General features: G+C 44.4%; 2 protein-coding genes across 2 annotated transcripts; both read left to right on the top strand.

Moving 5' to 3' along the window:
- Positions 1-1,051: 1,051 nt before the first annotated feature.
- LOC542987 (triosephosphate isomerase, cytosolic) lies at positions 1,052-4,265 on the top strand. The gene is made up of 9 exons (XM_044499359.1): positions 1,052-1,232; positions 1,863-1,938; positions 2,059-2,182; positions 2,486-2,570; positions 2,868-3,000; positions 3,445-3,539; positions 3,636-3,714; positions 3,812-3,894; positions 3,994-4,265. The coding sequence occupies exons 1-9, from the start codon at positions 1,194-1,196 to the stop codon at positions 4,039-4,041; spliced, it is 762 nt and encodes a 253-aa protein (XP_044355294.1). The 5' UTR covers positions 1,052-1,193; the 3' UTR covers positions 4,042-4,265.
- A 4,260-nt stretch (positions 4,266-8,525) lies between these two features.
- LOC123077143 (uncharacterized) lies at positions 8,526-12,229 on the top strand. The gene is made up of 7 exons (XM_044499358.1): positions 8,526-9,057; positions 9,833-10,142; positions 10,412-10,847; positions 10,942-11,041; positions 11,195-11,344; positions 11,479-11,589; positions 11,668-12,229. Exons 1-7 carry the CDS (start codon positions 8,725-8,727, stop codon positions 12,022-12,024), a joined length of 1,797 nt encoding a protein of 598 aa, XP_044355293.1. The 5' UTR covers positions 8,526-8,724; the 3' UTR covers positions 12,025-12,229.
- The last annotated feature ends 6,074 nt before the right edge of the window (positions 12,230-18,303 follow it).

Here is an 18,303-nt window from a genome sequence, read left to right as displayed (position 1 = left end):
TTTTGGTACACGTAGACAAAACCTTTGATCAACAATTTACTCTATCATGTAAATTTTACTTGACATAAAGTTGGTATCCTCAGATTCATTTTCAAAAAGCATTTACTTAGTATGATTACAATTTTGTAAATCGCACATATCGACAGAGCACCTGTTGCTTAACAAATAACCAACTTTGGAGATGCCAAAGCAAGGAACAGATCAGCAAAGATTTAATCAAGTACTACCATTGCTCTCTTGGTGTTGCTGTACACATAGCTGTCAACACATCTCTTTTCCCCCAATAATAGTTGGACAAAAGGCATGTTGTAATGCAATTCTTTAAAGAACACGAAAGGTCGTATGAAGTTGGGAGCCCGAGAAGAGTAGAGAATATATAATTGCAACTGGATTCTTGAAGGCTGACAACCACATCCTAAAATTAATACAACGAATAGCCCTCTTAAATTACCGCTGAAATTACTCGTTTGATATATATAACCGCTAATGAACCAAAAAAAGAGAGAAATGATCGCTAGAATTGTTAGGAAAGATATGTAATTCGTTGTTCTTTCTAGAGAGTATTTTACTTCGCCGAGAAGTAATTTTGATGAACAACCAATCAACATATATGCAATTTTGCTGACATAAAATTGGCTTCATTTGATTATTATTCAAAAAACACGTACCTATATATATATATATGATTAATTGTGTGGTCATAAAGTGGTCAATAACCCCTTATAAAATCAATATACCCCACTTCATAGTCTAAAAAAATCCAATGTACTTCATCATACAAAAATATAGAGGATTTTGGAAATGCGAAAGCAAAGAACAGACCATCAAAATTTAACCAAGTATTGCTCTCTTATATCCCCTCAAAAAAGAAGCATTGGTCTCTTGGTACACCTAGCTGTGATAAATAAAACAAAAAATAAAGCTGTCGACACACATTTCTTGTTCCCCAATAATAGCTGTGTGCGCGAGAGAAACCCAGAAAAATCCGGTGGTGGCAGCGGGGCCCACCTGTCATGGTCGCCCGAGGCCGGCCGGCCTCATGTGGCCCTCCCTTTATATCCTCGCCCCTGCCCCCGCCGTGTCTTTCTTCCTCCACAAGAAGAAAAGAAACGCCACCAAATCCAATCTCGAGCCCCCCTCTCCCGTCCGCCCGTCCCAACCCGATCCGATCTCCCCCCTCCTCCTCCGTCGCCATGGGCCGCAAGTTCTTCGTCGGCGGCAACTGGAAATGCGTACGTGGTTTCGCCCCCCTGACCCCTCTTTATTTCTCGTCGTAGCTCCGCGTTTCCGTTCCTGTCTTGAATCGGGGGATGGATCGGCGTGGAGGAATCGGGTGTCTGGGTCTTATTATGTGCTGTCTGGTGGATCTGGGGGGGTTATGCAAGTGTCAAATCGGGAAGGTTGTCCTTAGATTTGAGCGGTGGCTTCGCCGCTCTCGGTTCAGATCGGTGTACAGATTAGCTGTTTTAGTGTGCGTGCCGGCTATTTTTTTAATCGGGAGGGCTGGATGCGATAGTCGGAAGGTGCGATTTCTTGTGAGGATCTGGGCGGTGATTCCAATGATCCCATCTTATTTCTGATGCCGAGCGTTGGGATCGTTCGATGCATCGTTAGTTACCGGTGCTTATTGTTTTGGGGTGCTTAGAGCTATTATTACTGTGTACGCAGCTAGCTTGCGGTCAGATGATACGGCATGTTATTTCCTGGGTCTGTAGGAGAAGTTCATCTAGGCTGAAAAACAGTTGATCTCGCTAGCTGATACCTGCTTCTGTAGTTTGCAGCTTGTCTGGATCAGTTTAGTGTGAGTTATCTCCGATGAGTTGATTGCTTGATGATGACATGGCTGTTCTTGATGTGTGCAGAATGGAACTGTCGAACAGGTAGAGAGCATCGTCAATACTCTGAACGCTGGACAGATCGCCTCTACGGATGTTGTCGGTATGGATGCGTGCCCTGTGCACGGCCTTGTATGTTTTGGTCACTCTGTGCCAAATTTTTGCCAAGCTTAAAGCTGCATTGCAGGATGTACTTATGGTTTTATTGGCTGATGAACTGCAGAGGTTGTCGTTAGCCCGCCCTATGTCTTCCTTCCCACCGTCAAGGGTAAGCTGCGCCCAGAGATCCAAGTTGCTGCTCAGAACTGCTGGGTGAAGAAGGGCGGTGCTTTCACCGGTGAAGTCAGGTTAGCATTCAGTTCTCTGCCAGTATGTTTTAATGCCATGGATTAACCACAAACCTGCAAGGCAAACATGTGCTGTCTTTCACTGCTAAAAATTGTCATGTTCGCTTTAACACGGTCTAGAAATAGGGCTCTCACTTCTAAACCAATGTTCATTCGTTTTGTTCACACATTCAGTATTGGTGTTAGATTTGTTTAGTGATTAATATCTAAGTCAGATGAATAATTCTTATATTTGCATCCGTTTTTGTTTTGTTTACTCCACATTCAACTTATATGTTGGTTCAAAACCTGTTGCTAATGCAGTGCTGAGATGCTTGTCAACCTCGGCGTTCCCTGGGTCATCCTTGGACACTCTGAAAGGAGGAGCTTGATGGGAGAATCAAGCGAGGTATGCTGCAGTTTACATCTATTCACAACATACCATTCATTCATAAATCAGGTGCCTTTCCATTTGCAAATACAGTGAACAACCAAACTATGAAATACTGCTATTGGAAGACAAACGTAAAATATTACGATATCACCAAATTGTGGAAAAATCACTCTTATCCTGATGGGGATTTCCTGCAATATATTTGGTGGATAATTCATTGCAGTTGATTTTGTTTTCTGAAAATAATTGCAATGACCTGACTGATTTAAGGAGTTTTCAGCGCTAAATCCTCTCCCCTTTCTTGAATGGCAGTTTGTTGGAGAGAAGGTTGCATATGCACTCGCTCAGGGCTTGAAGGTCATTGCATGTGTTGGTGAGACTCTTGAGCAGCGAGAAGCTGGATCAACCATGGCGGTTGTCGCTGAACAGACAAAAGCAATTGCTGGTACGGACCTTTAGTTTGTGAACATACACAAATTTACCTTTGAATTGTTGTATCATTGTGTGAATTCTCTTATCATTGATCTTGATGGTTTGTGATGAATGGTCTCAGCTTTGGGTGTTTAATTTTCTGGCATGAAGTTTATGCTTGCGAAAGCTAGCTAAATTTGTTTCTTCATTGATAATTTTACTTCACGTCAGTTAAATCTTGATATACTTTTAAGACTACAGTGGAGAAACAAACTCAGTAACTTCCATTATGATCAATTCAGCATTGCTATTTGCTTTGAACATGCATATCACAAATTGCTCATATCTGCTGTTCATGATTAGATGAATCCACATGTTATGCTTTGCCATACCTGTTTCCAGTGACCAATGCAGACTTTGTATAGAATATTAAAATATCACCTGAAAGTGTCGGCTGAGATGATTGTTTGTCTTACAGACAAGATCAAGGACTGGACCAACGTGGTCGTCGCCTATGAACCAGTGTGGGCCATTGGCACCGGTAAAGTTGCATCACCGGCTCAGGCACAGGAAGTAAGTGGTAGCACATTTGAAGATTGGCGTGTGCTCCTTTGATTCCAAACATATTTTCTTATGGCTAATATACTCGGATTTGTTCTATGTTGGCAGGTCCATGCCAATCTGAGGGACTGGCTCAAGACCAATGTGAGCCCCGAGGTTGCTGAATCCACGCGGATCATCTATGGAGGTATGCATACCCACTGTTTCAACACAAATGCCTCCTTACCTACACATTTACTGCCAAGTCATCTTGATATCTGATTATGCGCGCCTTGTTGCTGTAGGATCTGTAACTGGCGCAAGCTGCAAGGAGTTGGCCGCGCAGCCCGACGTCGATGGTTTCCTCGTTGGTGGAGCTTCCTTGAAGGTAAACACAAGACACAAACAGAGTAGAGTATTCATCATCATCATGCCTGACTTACCTGCACCCGTGTGACTAAACACTGTTCTCTTCTCGCTCGTGCAGCCTGAGTTCATCGACATCATCAACGCCGCCACCGTGAAGTCTGCCTAAGCAAGATCTCGACGTGGCTCCTTTCGGCGTGGAGTAAGACAGCGAAGATGAAGAGACTCCTTTTTTTCTCTCCTGTGTTTATTATGTGTACTATGCTAGTAATTTTGTGGTGGAGCAGCTGCTACTGTGTTTCCTCCCCCTGACTTGAGCTTGCAAGCCAATAATGATAATGTTTGCTACTGAACATATATCAGCAATAATCTTTAGCTCTTGTTGCTGTTTAATCATGTCTGCTTTTCTCTCCAATGGCCGTTCCTTTTGGCAAACATAATAAGCTGAATCGGCCGATCAGCTGCGTCTTACGCTGGTCACTCTGTTTTTTTTTCTTTGCGGGTTACGCTGGTCACTCTGTTGCGTGCAGCATGTCCCACGGCTCTTTCCCCGCCCTTCTGTTTTGGTCATTCGGCCTGGCCACTGTCTTGCTGCGATGCGTGGGTGACCTTGTTGGGTCCGACTACTGGAGAAGTTGCAAGGGAGCTGTCGTGTTGGAGCTGTCAGACGGCGATTTCGTCCGCTTAGGGACGGCAATCGAGTGGTGTCCGTCCGGATTTGTGGATGCATCTGCGGTGCCCGCACGGCCGCATATTGTTCGGCTGCATGTAATTCAAAGCAACATAGAACATAATTGGTTTGATGCCAATAATTGGCACTGCCAACATTTGGCAAAATCAAAATTTGCCAAATGTTGGCAACTTTTTGTGAGGTTGAGAAAAAAAATTGGTAGCCAACCAATCACTAGCCAACATTTGGCATTTGCCAAATATTGACATGCCAATTTTTGGCATCAAACCAATCATGCTCATAATACCAACGGCCATAGTTCACGTCAGCAGCCGAGGTTCATGCTGGCTGACAACAAAGCCAGCGGCCTACAGCTGGTCACCACCTAGTTTCATGCAGGCAACAAGCCAGCAGCCGACTCCAAAATGAACATGTTTTTGACGCCGGCAACAAAGTTAGGAGCCGGCACACTAGCCAGCTTTCAAAATGAAAAAGTTTTTGACGTCGACAACAAAGCCAGCGACCGGCACACTAGCCAGTTTTCAAAATGAACAAGTATTTGACTCCGGCAACAAAGCCACTCGCTGGTACACTAGCCAGCCTTAAAAAATGCATGGCCATATTCCACGGCCGAGGCCACTCACCTAGTTTAGGCCGTCTTGGACGCAGCTTCTTGGGACCCTTCTTCGCCGCGGGGCGTGCGGCTGGGTCGCTGGCCATGGAGGAGGGAGGGAAGGGAGGGCAGAGGGGCGCGAGAGGGATTTGGTGAAATGAAGGGAAAGTGGGACGCGTGTGTCCCCAACGGGCGGGCCAGGGGAGGACAAGAGCGCGTGTCCTGCCCGTTCGTGCGCTGTCCGTTTCGACGCAAGCATGGCTGAAATTTTGACCGGAAATGGGTCGAAAGCAGATAAAAAACGGACATATATCGAAAGTGGATCGAAAGCGTTGGGCATCGTTTTGTGTCCGTTTACCCCAAAACAGACGCAGCCGGACCATTTAAGGTCGCGTGTTGGAGTTGCCCTGACATTCCAAGTTTTGCGAGTCCATCGTGGGCGTTGACCGTGCACGATCCAACGGTCCTGAGACGGGACCGATCTGGCATCTGGGCCGATCGGCCGGCACCTAGCAGCGCCCTTTTAGCACTGTGGATGATGAGATGATTTTTCAACGTATGTCACATGAATGCGAAGTTGGCAACCAATCTTTGCACGGATCGACGCATTTCTCTCCGTGAAAATGGTCGTCGGTACAAGATTTCCTCTGGCACGGCAAATACGGACGCCGAGCTGACAAACACACAGTGATTTGTTGTTTGGACGCAAGAAAATAATTTCTTTGGTGCTTTGCGCCTGAAATGAAAACAAAAATGGCAACGACGTGGAATCTCTTTGCAACGTTTGTGTCATACATAAACACCAAAGAATTTGCACGGACCGGTACGACGTGGGCACGCAATTTGCTCTGGCACGGCAGTACGGACGTTGAGGTGACAAACACACGCACAGCTTCCTTTTCGTAGGGGAAACAGTAGGGTTTTCGCCTGGGCCAAGAAAGGTTTTAGTAGGAGTAAAGCTCAAGATGACGGATCACTGACTCACGGGCATAAATTCGTCCGGTCAGAGGCGGCGGCATCCCCGCAGATTGCGGTGGCAATCGAAAGGTCTTCGTGTAAGAGTTTTTTCTCTTCACATCAAATGGTTGATTTTGGCTGGAGAAGCAAACTATGTATGACGGCTAAAGCATAGGGGTGGTTGTGCAGCGGCCGCAACACGTAGTTGCTAGGACCAAGGAAAAATGATGTTGACAACACGTGACCGATTTTTTTTTGAGCATCAGTACAGACGCAAGCACTCATATACACGCGCATACATTCACCCTTATGAACGCGCACACGCACACCCTACCCTATGAGCACCTCCGAGAGACTGAGCCGGCATATCATCTTGAGATTTACGAAGTCACCGTAGGAAACTCGTCGTCGACGGGAACGTCTCCTCCTACTGAAAGCGCATCGCCGGAAATCCTGAAATAAATCCAGGAATAATGAGAGCACCAGGATTTGAACCCTGGTGCGCTGGGGATACCACTGTCCACCTAACCATCTCAACCACAGGTTGGTTCGCAACACGTGACTGATTACGATGGTGCTTCTACTCGAGCACCCGGTCTCGAGATCCAGGGTAAAAGTCTAAGCCTGACCCAAGTTGATTATACCTGTCAATGACGATGTTTTGATGTCGTTACCTTGTTGAAGGCATTGCTCGGATATGTTCGGACTGGTTCTTTAGAGTGAAAACATAAATTCTGGCCTTGACTGGTTGGATCTAGCGGCGGGGGCGCTTGAGTGTGACTCCCTTTTCGAAGACGTTGTTGTTGAAGAACTTTGTCAGTTCATGTGGTGCCATGAGATGGTGTGAATAGTCATTGTTGTAGTTTGCCGTTCACATATATGATCGCTTCGGTTTCCTTTCTCTTTTCCCTCGCCTACGTATAGCTTTGTTTTATATATTTTTGCTATTTGTTGGCGTGTTTTGTGTGTGCATGTGTAGCCGTAGGTGTTGGAGTTGGCTATATAGAGATTGTGTGTGTTGCTCATTTTGTTTGTACCCTTTTGATACTCTATTTTAAGCCAATAAAATTCACCTTTTGTCCAAAAATGATTGAGCCTGAGTGCAAACATGGAGCCAATCAGTTCTCTCCATGTCCGTGGCTTGAAATTTATGAGGGCAACCAATAGTTGAGAGGAAGAGAGCGAAGAGTTCAGGTAAGTTCTGCTATCTTTTTTATTCATTCTTCTTTCCGCCTATACACTACATATATGCACAACACACACACTCGCTTGTTTTATATTTTAGTCCTTACTACACCTAACAACATCAGTCAACCCTCTAACAGCCCCCCTCAAGATGGGACGGAAATGTTTATTAGCCCCGTCTTGCTATAGGGTTTTAGAGAAGTCATGTTACACATTCCTTTAGTTAGTATATCAGCCAACTGATCCCCAGACTTCACAAATACGACTTGCATCACTCCTTGATCTAATTTTTTAATGAAGTGTCTATCTATCTCTATATGCTTCGTTCTCTCATGAAGGACCGGGTTATTAACTATTTTGATAGTTGCTTGATTATCACAATACAATTGGAGGGGAGCACCATCAAACAGGTTAATCTCTGCTAAGGATCTTTACACGGATCAGTTCACGCAATCTCGTAAACGTAGATCTTAGCCCCAGATTGACCTCCTGTACGGGATCCGTTCCCCGTGCCTCCAGGACCCTGAGCGCCGCGAGGATGCCCTCATGTCAGACATCGGCCGAGCTCTCGGGTGGAGGCTCTGATACCATGCTGATTGAGTAGCTAATCCTCCATAATTTCTTGAGCGCAACTAGCAGGTGGAGAAGAAGAGAGAGGAGAGTTCAGGTAAGTTCTGCTATCTTTCTTATTCAATTTTCTTTCTGGGTGCACACAACATACATCCACAACATGCACATTCTTTGTTCTACATTTTAGCCCTTACCACACCCAACAATAGCACTCAACCCTCCAACAAAAATAATCGTGCATGCAGAACTTTCTAGATGATGGCAATACGGACGCTGAGCTGACAAGCATGCAGTGAATTTGTTTTGGACACAAGAGCAAAAAATATTGTTTCGTGCTTTGCGCCTGGAAAACAAAAAATGGTAAATCTTTTTGCAACGTTTGTGTCACACATGAGAAACACCAAAATATTTGCACGGACCGACGGCCAGGTCTGTACGACGTGGGCACGAAATGTCCACTGGCACGGCAATACGGACGTTGAGCTGCACAGTGCTCCGTTTGGAACGCAAGGTCGAAAATGGTCTCCTTCCTTTTCGTAGGGAAACAGTAAGGTTTTTCGACTCGGCAAAGAAAGAAAAGCTTTTTATCAGTAGCAGTAAAGCTGAAGAAGACGGATCACGGGCTCACGGGCATAAATCCGCAGCCGTACGTATGCGCAACCGCCCGGGAATTGAAGCCGCTCATATGCGTTTCATGCGTGCGCCGACGCCGCCCGCTTCCGTGAAGCCTCGGCCCGTCCTCCCACCGCATGTGAATGTGATCGCCTCCGTCCTCCTCCAATCCTCCACCTCTATCTCTATCTCTGCTGCTCCCTCTCCGAGCGGCAACCCGTGCCGTGCCACGGCGGCGGGATTGAATGGGCTCGCCGACGCCGACGCCGCCGCCGCCACCGACGCCATCATCACGGGCCAGCTGTTACTCCCTGCGCCTCCACCGGAGGCGGGCGGTGGCGGGTTTAAGAAGAAGGCCACACCGGGGCAAGATGAAGCTCATGTACTTTCTGATGGACGGCGAGGGGGAGGAGCAGCGGTGCCGGGCGGAGGAGCTCCGGCTGGAGGTGTCGGAGCTGGAGGCCGTGCTGGCCAAGGAGGAGCGCCTCAGCCGGGTCCTCCGCTGCTCGCTCCAGGCCGGCCGCCTGGACGCCGCCGCCTGCCGCTGCTGCCTCTCCGCCAACCTCGTCCCATCCAAGGTAATTGATTCTACCTGCTATACTTCTGAATTTACCTCATTCCCACTTCAGTCGTCCCATGTAATTGATTGCACAAGCATTTGTCAAGTTCATTTTCTCAGTTTATTACCAGATTACTGGCTTTTGGCAAATTTCTTCAAGCTGCCACTTTTTCTGTCACCGAGTGTAAAAGTGTTCCAGACATTCAGTCCCAAGTCCCAACGCCGAACTGTAGAAACTTGAAGGCAGATGCAACATCGCTCGCCGTGCATCACAGGACTTGACAGTCGGCCATGATCATGTCTCTGCTACCACCTCGTTGTCTGTTTCTCTGCGGTATTAGCTAGCTTCCGAAAAATAGTTCTATGGACGGATCGGACGGATGAATGCTGTGTGGCATGCATATGGACATCGAGCTCGACAGGAGTCACAGGAGGACACCCAAAGGACTATTCCCAAATTGCACGCCACAATGCCGGATTTGTCCGCACACAACCAGCCCCCATTATCCGCCACACCTCTTGTCCTAGGATTCCTGCCTGCCTGCCCGCCTTCTCGTACCTGACAAATCACTTGATTGCACCTGTACGGTTTGCTTCAGTAAGTAGTGGTAACTTAACTAAGCAGCCACATTCTGTAAACTGCAAATTCCTTCTCTTCTCTGATCAAACTGCAGTACATATGCCATTTCTTCAGTAATTTTGTTACGCGGCATGCTGATCTGTGCTCATACCAACCATACGTAGTTCTGATCACTGCAAATGTTGGTTGGTAATCAGCTCGATTCTCGTTGCAGATCAGGGGGCTCCTCGCGGAGCTGGCGATCGTGGAGGACGAGATATTCTACCTCGAGAAGAAGGTCGACGACCTGCGGACGCGCCTCCTCCGGGAGCGCAACTGGACCCACCACTGCATTCTTCAGCAGCAGCAGCAGCAGCGGCAGCGGCAGCAGGACTGGCCGCCGGGCCGGCACTGCATTGGCCGGAGGGAGCTTCATTGCGGCGAGCAGCTCCCCAGGCTGCCTGGTCCAGGCGGCGGCGGCGGTGGCGATGGAGGAGGTCTCGAGCGTGAGAGCAAGGCCTCTGCCGGGTCTGTCTCTTCGCAAGGTACAGATGAAATGTTCATCAGACGCAATTACAGAGCGTATAGGTTGCTTAAATGGTTCATGCAGTGCAGCGTGCTGGTTCAAGTGGTCAAATATATATATTTCACTCTGAATTACATTTTCCATAAGTTTGCTAACAGAAGGGTTTCTATTGGTCTAATATATAAGTTTACTCTGAACATTGTGAACAACAGTAGCAACAACAACAACTCGTAAATTCTTAAAAAAGAACAACAAATTGATTCTGATTTTGAAATCTTTGGAGGACAGGCGAGGAGACTGATCAGAGCAGGAGAAGCAGCCACTCTTTCGAAAATCTCAGACCCCCTGAAAGGAAAATCTGCTCGAGCAGTCCAAACAAGCTGTCGGAGGACCTCATCAAGCTGACGGTGACCATCTTCCACAAGCTGAGCAGGACGACGAATCATGCAGACTCGGAGCTGGCGCTGAGCAGCGCGTCGAAGCTCAACATCACCTCCTGCATAGGCTCCTCCAGAAGCCTCGCCCCCAAGCTGTCGTCGTCGTCGTCGAGCGACGGTGCGGCGCCGCCCGTCCGCTCTGCCAAGAGCCGTGCAGCAGCGCCCCCGGAGTGCGGCGGCGACGAAGGGGAGGCGGCCGGCCGGTGCAATAGGTTCGTCGAGTTCACCCGGAGCTCGTTCGACGCGAGCCGCGTGTCGCTGTGCCTCGCTGACATCAAGAACTTGAGGTCAGAGTGTGAGGCCCTGATCATCGTCATTGCCAGAGGACGGACTCATTTTAATTTGTTGCAGTGTATTGAAATTTTATCTTTGTTTCTTCAGAGTGCTGATGAACAAGCTGTGCACCGTGGATCCGAGCTTCCTGACCAACAAGCAGAAGCTGGCCTTCTGGCTCAACATCTACAACTTCTGCGTGATGCATGTACGGTTTTAAGATGAGCTGATTACTGACTAACACATGAACACCATTAATCAGTTAATTGGTGAATACAACTTTGCATCATATATAACCTGATGATATAGATAACCCGAGAAGAAATTAACTGTCAATTTTGCAATGTTATCAAATCTTCAGGCATTTCTTCAGCACGGTCTGCCTCCATCGCCGGACAAGCTGCTGGCCCTGCTGAATCAGGCTTCAGTGAATGTGGGAGGAAGGGTGCTAAGCGTCCTGTCGATCGAGCGTCTGTTCCTCAGGCACCCCCCTGTTGAAGGCAACAAGCAGGTAACAAATCTACCCAGCGAATTCCACATCAATCTTGTAACCGGATTGATGTTCTTGATCTTACAGATTAATCAAATTATACAGTCGTATTATTTAACCTGAACATTTTGGATGTATGGAAATTGGCTGAGAAGGGGATGATGATGGAGGAAGGGGAGCGGGATATGGAGCTCTGCTACGGGCTAGGGTACCCTGAACCCAACGTCGTCTTCGCGCTCTGCAGGGGCAGCCGCTCCTCGCCACCCGTACGTGTCAGCTCGATCGATCGCCATTGCCAACTGTTCTTGCTGAGCTTGACATGATCGACGACGCACGAAGTGCAGGTCCGGGTGTACACGGCGGAGGAGGTGTCGAGCGAGCTGGAGGCGGCCAAGGTGGAGTACCTGGAGCGGTGCGTCCGGGTCGCCGGCGCGAGGCGGAAGAAGACGAAGTCGAAGGCCGCGGCGGCGACGATCGTGCTGCCGAAGCTGCTGCACTGGCACATGCGGTGCTTCGCCGACGACGTGGAGTCGCTGCTGGAGTGGGTCCACAGTCAGCTCCCGCGCGCCACCGGGGCGCCCGAGCTCAAGAGGGCCATCAGGGAGCTACTCCACCGCGGCAGGCCTCCGACGCCGGAGAAGATGGTGGAGATCGAGCCTTACGACGCCGACTTCAGATACCTACTGCCCCTCGTCTCGTGAATGCATATACTGCGGTGCCGAGTACATAGTGGTAGTACGGATTAGGCTGCATATATATATGGTGCCGTGCTGTCACCGAGTACGTACGTGTTGCTGCGTACAGTCAAACTTATTTTTGTGTAGTTATTATATTTCATTATGTGTATATGTACGTGTGGTAGATGCATGAAGAGATCAGATGAAAATAAATGGACGTTGCTAGCGAGCTTCCGAGCGCTTGTTGATGGCGATACGGTGAAGAGGATTGCAGAGATTGTTTCATGATGCTCAAACAAAAGAGGATGTACTGTGACATTCTAGAAATCAGAAGTATATAGATTAGAATGTAATGAGCCATCCATTTCATGGTAGTGATTGGACAATTTTCAATCTTAAACACAAAAAGTTTGCTGCTGAGGCGAGAAACATTAGACTTGGCTTAGCTACAGATGGATTCAACCCATTTGGCCACGAGAGCGCCATATACAGCATGTGGCCCGTGCTTGTTATTCCTTACAACATGACACCAAATATCTGCACCAAAAAATCAAACTACATGCTCATCCCAGGTCCAAAAAGTCCTGATAAGGATTTTAATTTATTCATGGAGCTTCTTGTGAAGAAACTTCAAAAGCTATGGAAGGGTGTTCTCAGCAGTCCACCAGCCGATTTCTTTCTGCGTGTTGTTATAATTTAGTGCATCCATGACTATCTGGCTTTAGACACTATGTCAGGGCGAACAACACATGGTTACAATGCATGTGTTCGTTGTGACAAGAATCCACTGTTATACACAATATTTAGCAAGACCTGTTACATTGGACACCGCTGTTTCTTTGCCAAGGATAAGCCGTGTCCTACAAAATACCGAAGACTTGTGTTCAATGTGACTCATGAAAACCGTGATGCGCCAAAGAGGCTCACCAACGGTGAGTTGCAGGAGAAAGTACATAATGTCAGGCATATTACACCAGGAAACCATCCTGATAATGGTAGCGGGAAAAAAGCGTGGCAGGACAGAAGAGAGATTATTGTTTACCCGCAGGTCCACTTTGTGGGATTTGGAGTATTGGAAAGATTCGGATTTGCGGCATAATCTTGATGTGATGCACATCGAGAAAAATATATGTGACAATATTATCGGCACACTTCTTAACATCGAAGGCAAGATGAAAGATATCTTAAAATCTAGGATTGATTTGACACACCTGGGTATCAAATCTGATTTGCAGGTGAAAGATGATGGTGCATCACGGGATATGGCACCAGCTGTATATGTCTTGGACAAGGTAAAAAGAAAAGAATTCTGCAAGGTCCTGTCACATGTGAGATTCCCACATGGATTTGCTTCCAACCTTGAATGGATCGCAGATGAAAACAAAGGTGCAAGAGCTGAAAACTCATGACTGCCACGTCCTACTTCAAAGGGTTTTACCTGTTATCCTTAGAGGATTGGGCCGCCCTGACTTATACAGAAAGTTGCAGAGTTGGAACAATTCTTCACAGAACTCTACAGTAGAAATATCAGGACAGATGCTGTCGAGCGTCCTAGAGACAAGATACCAACTATCCTATGCGACCTTGAGAATACATATCCCCCAGCCTTCTTTGATATGATGGTGCATTTGCCTGTTCATCTACCCAATGAGGCACTACTTAGAGGTCCAGTACAGTATGACTGGATGTACCCTATTGAAAGACGGCTAGGCACTTTCAAGGCCTATGTTAGGAACGGAGCTAATCTGAGGGTTCCATTACAGAGGCCTACATTGTTACAGAAGTGTTGACATTCTGCTCAAAATACATTGAAACAGCCGATCAGCTTAGCAAAAAGGTGGGTGAAAACAACCCCGAGCTTAATGTTTTCAATTGTTCTGTTCGAGTTATAGGGAAGAGTCGACAATATAACAAACCTAAAGATTTGGAGAAAATGGTTTGGTAGGTGGTGAATAACTGTTCTGAGATTCTACCATATATCGAGTAAGTGCTAAGTACTGCAGCTTGTACATCGTAATCTAGTAAACTTGCAGCACATTCTTACATATTTAGATATTTGACACAATCACTATGTTGTGCAGCATCTGGTTATGGCAGGATTTGCGAAATGGTTGAAGAGTCGTGTAAACTTTTTAATATATTGAGTACATAAAATGATCAACTTGTTTATTTTCTAACCATATGTTAAGAAGATGCGGGAGGATGGACAGACAGTTAATGATGCCCTTTAGGCAGTAGCAATGGGTGTTGATACTTGGGTAAGACATTATGAATCTTGCGTTGTTGGAGATGTGTGTTACAACATCCTTGCACGGAACGAAGGCAGGAAGACACAAAACTGTGTCGTCATGAGCACGAATACGTACGGCAAACAGACAACTGAAATGTATGCTAACATAACAAACATTGTTCAGTTACAGTATATCTCTAGTTTCAAGGTTCATCGATGTATGGTTCTGTTCAGCTATCGTTGGTATATCCTGTTTTTCAAGATTGTAAAAACCAAAGCTGATGATTATTTCAAATTCATCAATGTCAAGGCGACATACTAAACCGACGAACCTTTTATTTTGACAAATCAAGTAACATAGATATTTTTCTTGAAAATCACATTTGCACGTACCGGTGACCGAAGAGTATTGCAAAAGTTTGAGAAGAGAAATAATGAAGTTGCACAAGAAGATATGCTTAGCCTTCATTCTAAAGATAATCACGATGACACAGTAAAGTAATTAATCTGTTGATCAAGTAAACTTCTTTTATTTGTCACGCTTAATTTCCCGCTTCCCGGTTTGCTAACTTTTTTCGACGAGTTCATCAAATTTCATTGAAAAGTGTCGACTTTGTGTTCCGAGGCTAGCAGCGAAAACATTGTTATGTTGGTCGGAATAACATTGTTAACTGCAGCAGCGAACATCGTTACTACTGGCCTCGGAACGTTGTTAATGTTTTCGCGGCTGGCGCTAACATCGACCCGGCCTGCTTTACGGTCATTGTTCCTTCAGAGATTTTGGAGCCACGCATCACCATGGGTGGTGCCAGGAGCGACCCATCAAACCTTGCACGTATATTAGCAAAAAGCTATATGGAGGTAGCGATGTCCAGATCTATAAAAAGTTGCAAACAGATGACCCATCAAATTCATTAGTACTTTATCTAAATAAAAATAAAATTACTTTATCACTGATTGCTCCCGCAAAAAATAAATAGAAAAAAGGAAACTGAATGCATTTTTTAGGAAAAAAACAGGTTGCCAACAAAGATTCTAAATAGAAGAAGGTAATGTCATCAAAATGCTAAAGATAAAACAAATGGAATGCGTGACACTGGTGCTAGATAGATTAATGTATGTAATAAAATGTTATCTTCATCGCAACTTACCATCAAATATTTATTCACAGTATAGAGTTTGCAATTTTCTAGCAGCATATGCGAACAAAAAGCATAGTCAAAGATACATGCTAGAGACCAAGACTATGTCTAAATTATCATTCATATATATTTTTAGTCGAGAAAAATGATATAGAAACAATAAAAAAAGGAGCTATGACAAGAGTAATGTATAATGAAATATTTAGCAGTATAACTGAATATACAGAGAAGGCTACAATGAAAGCAGAAAACACAATTGAAACAGGACCAATGATGAAGTCTGTGATGGGTGACAACACATAGACAATTACGAGCCATCAATGTTTGTTTCAATTTTTGTCTGAGAGTTCCCCACAAATTCATATATAGTAAAACAAAAATATGCGATGAATGAGGAGTGTAAGAAGAATATCCACGACAAATCCAAAAATTAGTATGAAGCTATAGTTTTGTATGATGGATTGTAGATGTCACTGTCAGGCGCGCCCTCACAAAAAATTAATATATTTCACCAAAAAATGTCTACATTTAATCATATTTTGTCAAGACGCACATTTCCGCTACAATGTTTTTCGTTGTACAAATTTAATAGAATAACCACTGCAATGCCAAAGATTACCTTAACTTAAACTGCGAGGTAAAATATAGATATATTATAGTAACTGGCAAATTAAAGTGAGGTTTACACAAGAAAATCAAATAGTGAATGGGAGCAACAATCATATGAATAGTCCATGTGGGCATAACTAACCTAAGCTTGGAATATGGAAAAATATTGAGCATATTGGTACGATAAATATCCGGTAAAATGCAACATGCATGGGTCTTATATATAGAGCAATGTGGGGTCTAAGAGTACTCGAAGATAATGATGCGAGCTAAACAAATACGAGCGGATGTATATGCAGGAATTAGTGGTCACTGGTAGAGCTAACCATGTCTTTTTAATTGAACATAGTACAATCAAAGTCGCTCGCATGCAGTCACCCCTATGAAAACACGCACGCACATCCTATCCATATGAGCACCTCCGAGAGACGGAGCCGGCGCATCATCTTGAGATTGACGAAGTTGCCACATTCTCCTTCGTAGTCGACAAGAAATTTTCGTCCACTGAACGCACAATGCCAGAAGACCTGAAATAAATCAAGAAAAATGCGAGCACCAATTGCAAAATTGGAAATTGAACTCTGGTGGGCAGGGATACCACAGTCCTCCTAACCACCCAATCACACATTGGTTTCGCAGCTAACCCTGTCTTGGGGCAAGAAAAAGTGGTATATCTAAGCATGCAATATACAAAAGACTATACAAAGTGTGTCTACTATGCAAGAACAAAATTGTTTAGGCAGAAAAAGGAAAAAGGGACCAGCAAATTTAAATTACAATCCCCTGTAATACCAAATGTAGCTTAACGGGAATATTTAAAACAATGTCCAAAGCATATTTCTTGAGACATGCTTTGGAGAAAATATTTCTATATATTTTCAAAGATTTATCACATGCTAATATTGTAATTTTAAATCAAATATCAGTTTCCCATAAGGAAATAACCAAGTGGCAAATAATTCTAAATAAGTTGTTTCACGTTTTATGTATATGACAAGTTTGTTTGTAATTCCCAACATAATTAAAGTTCTTTAATACTTAAATATATACCACTAAATGCCACAAATTCATTACAAAACCAATATTCCAACTAAAGATCTCAAAAGAAATATGGATGATAAAAGACCCAACTATACTATTCACTAAAAAATCTAGTCGCAGAAATGTGCGGGTGACCCTGCTAGTTCTTGATAAAAATACTTGTCTTGCGAATGCCATATCTTTGCTTATAGTTGAGTTTGAAAGATAATTTGTGCATATGCATCCTGCTATACAAAGGGTACTTCTAGAATTCTCAAACATTCATGATCCTTCTGTCAAACGATTGGCCACAGTATTTCTAGCTTATAAATATGGCCACATCATGAAGGAGGCACGACAAATATTTGTTTATTACAAAATAAATAATGGGTGTCCTCCCATAGAAGAAATTCTTTACAAACCAAGAGGATATAAGAATATTACAATCTAAAGACTACGCTGCTTACAATGAGAATATTAGCAAAAAGTTTTCCCCTTCCATCTTGATTGATAAACTTTCCGAATATAATGATGATTTTGCTATACAAAACAATGGATTGGGGGTGTGTGCTTAAGAAAAGGCTAAAGGAATATCTCCATAGAAACATATATAATGAAGAAATAGTCATCACTTACAAGGGGCAGAAGGAGGAACCTCCAAAAATTTATCTTACAGATTCTTACCCTATTAAATTTAGTTCTTTTGATTATTTTTGCTTACCTCTTAGAAAGCTTGCTTCTGAAAGAAGGGAGTATGAGCTGAACATCGACGATCTCCCTTACTTTTATTATGATACATGAAACAATGCCTTACGCCTAGCTAGGGGCGTAAAACAATAGCACTTATTGGGAGGCAACCCAATAGTTATCTTAAATTTTTGCTTTTAATTTCCGTTTTGGTGTGTTGACACAATTATTGCTACTATTATAATTGTTTTTATGTTTTAATTAATGTTTGTGCCAAGTAGAGTCTTTGGGATGATTTGGATGATAGTTGACTTGATTATGTGAAAAAACAGAAACTTTTGCTCTAAGTCCAGGAATTATTAAATTCACTGGAACGTGCTTTTAATCAGAATATTTTACACGTGATTTACATATAAATTTCCCATGTTTTCCTATTTTTCAGAATTTTTGGAGTTACCGAAGTATGATTTTTATTCAGATAATTACAGACTGTTATGTCTTAGACAGATTCTGTTTTCTATTGCATGGTTCGCTTGTTTTGATGATGCTATGGATTATATCGGGACGTATAAGTCATGGAGAAGTTAGAATACAGTAGCTATTATGCAAGAATAA

This window comes from Triticum aestivum, chromosome 3D (assembly GCF_018294505.1).
Source record: "Triticum aestivum cultivar Chinese Spring chromosome 3D, IWGSC CS RefSeq v2.1, whole genome shotgun sequence".
NCBI classification, from domain to species: Eukaryota; Viridiplantae; Streptophyta; class Magnoliopsida; order Poales; family Poaceae; genus Triticum; species Triticum aestivum.
The sequence above is the reverse complement of the archived record's forward strand: the minus strand, read 5'-3'. Positions and strand labels throughout refer to the sequence as shown.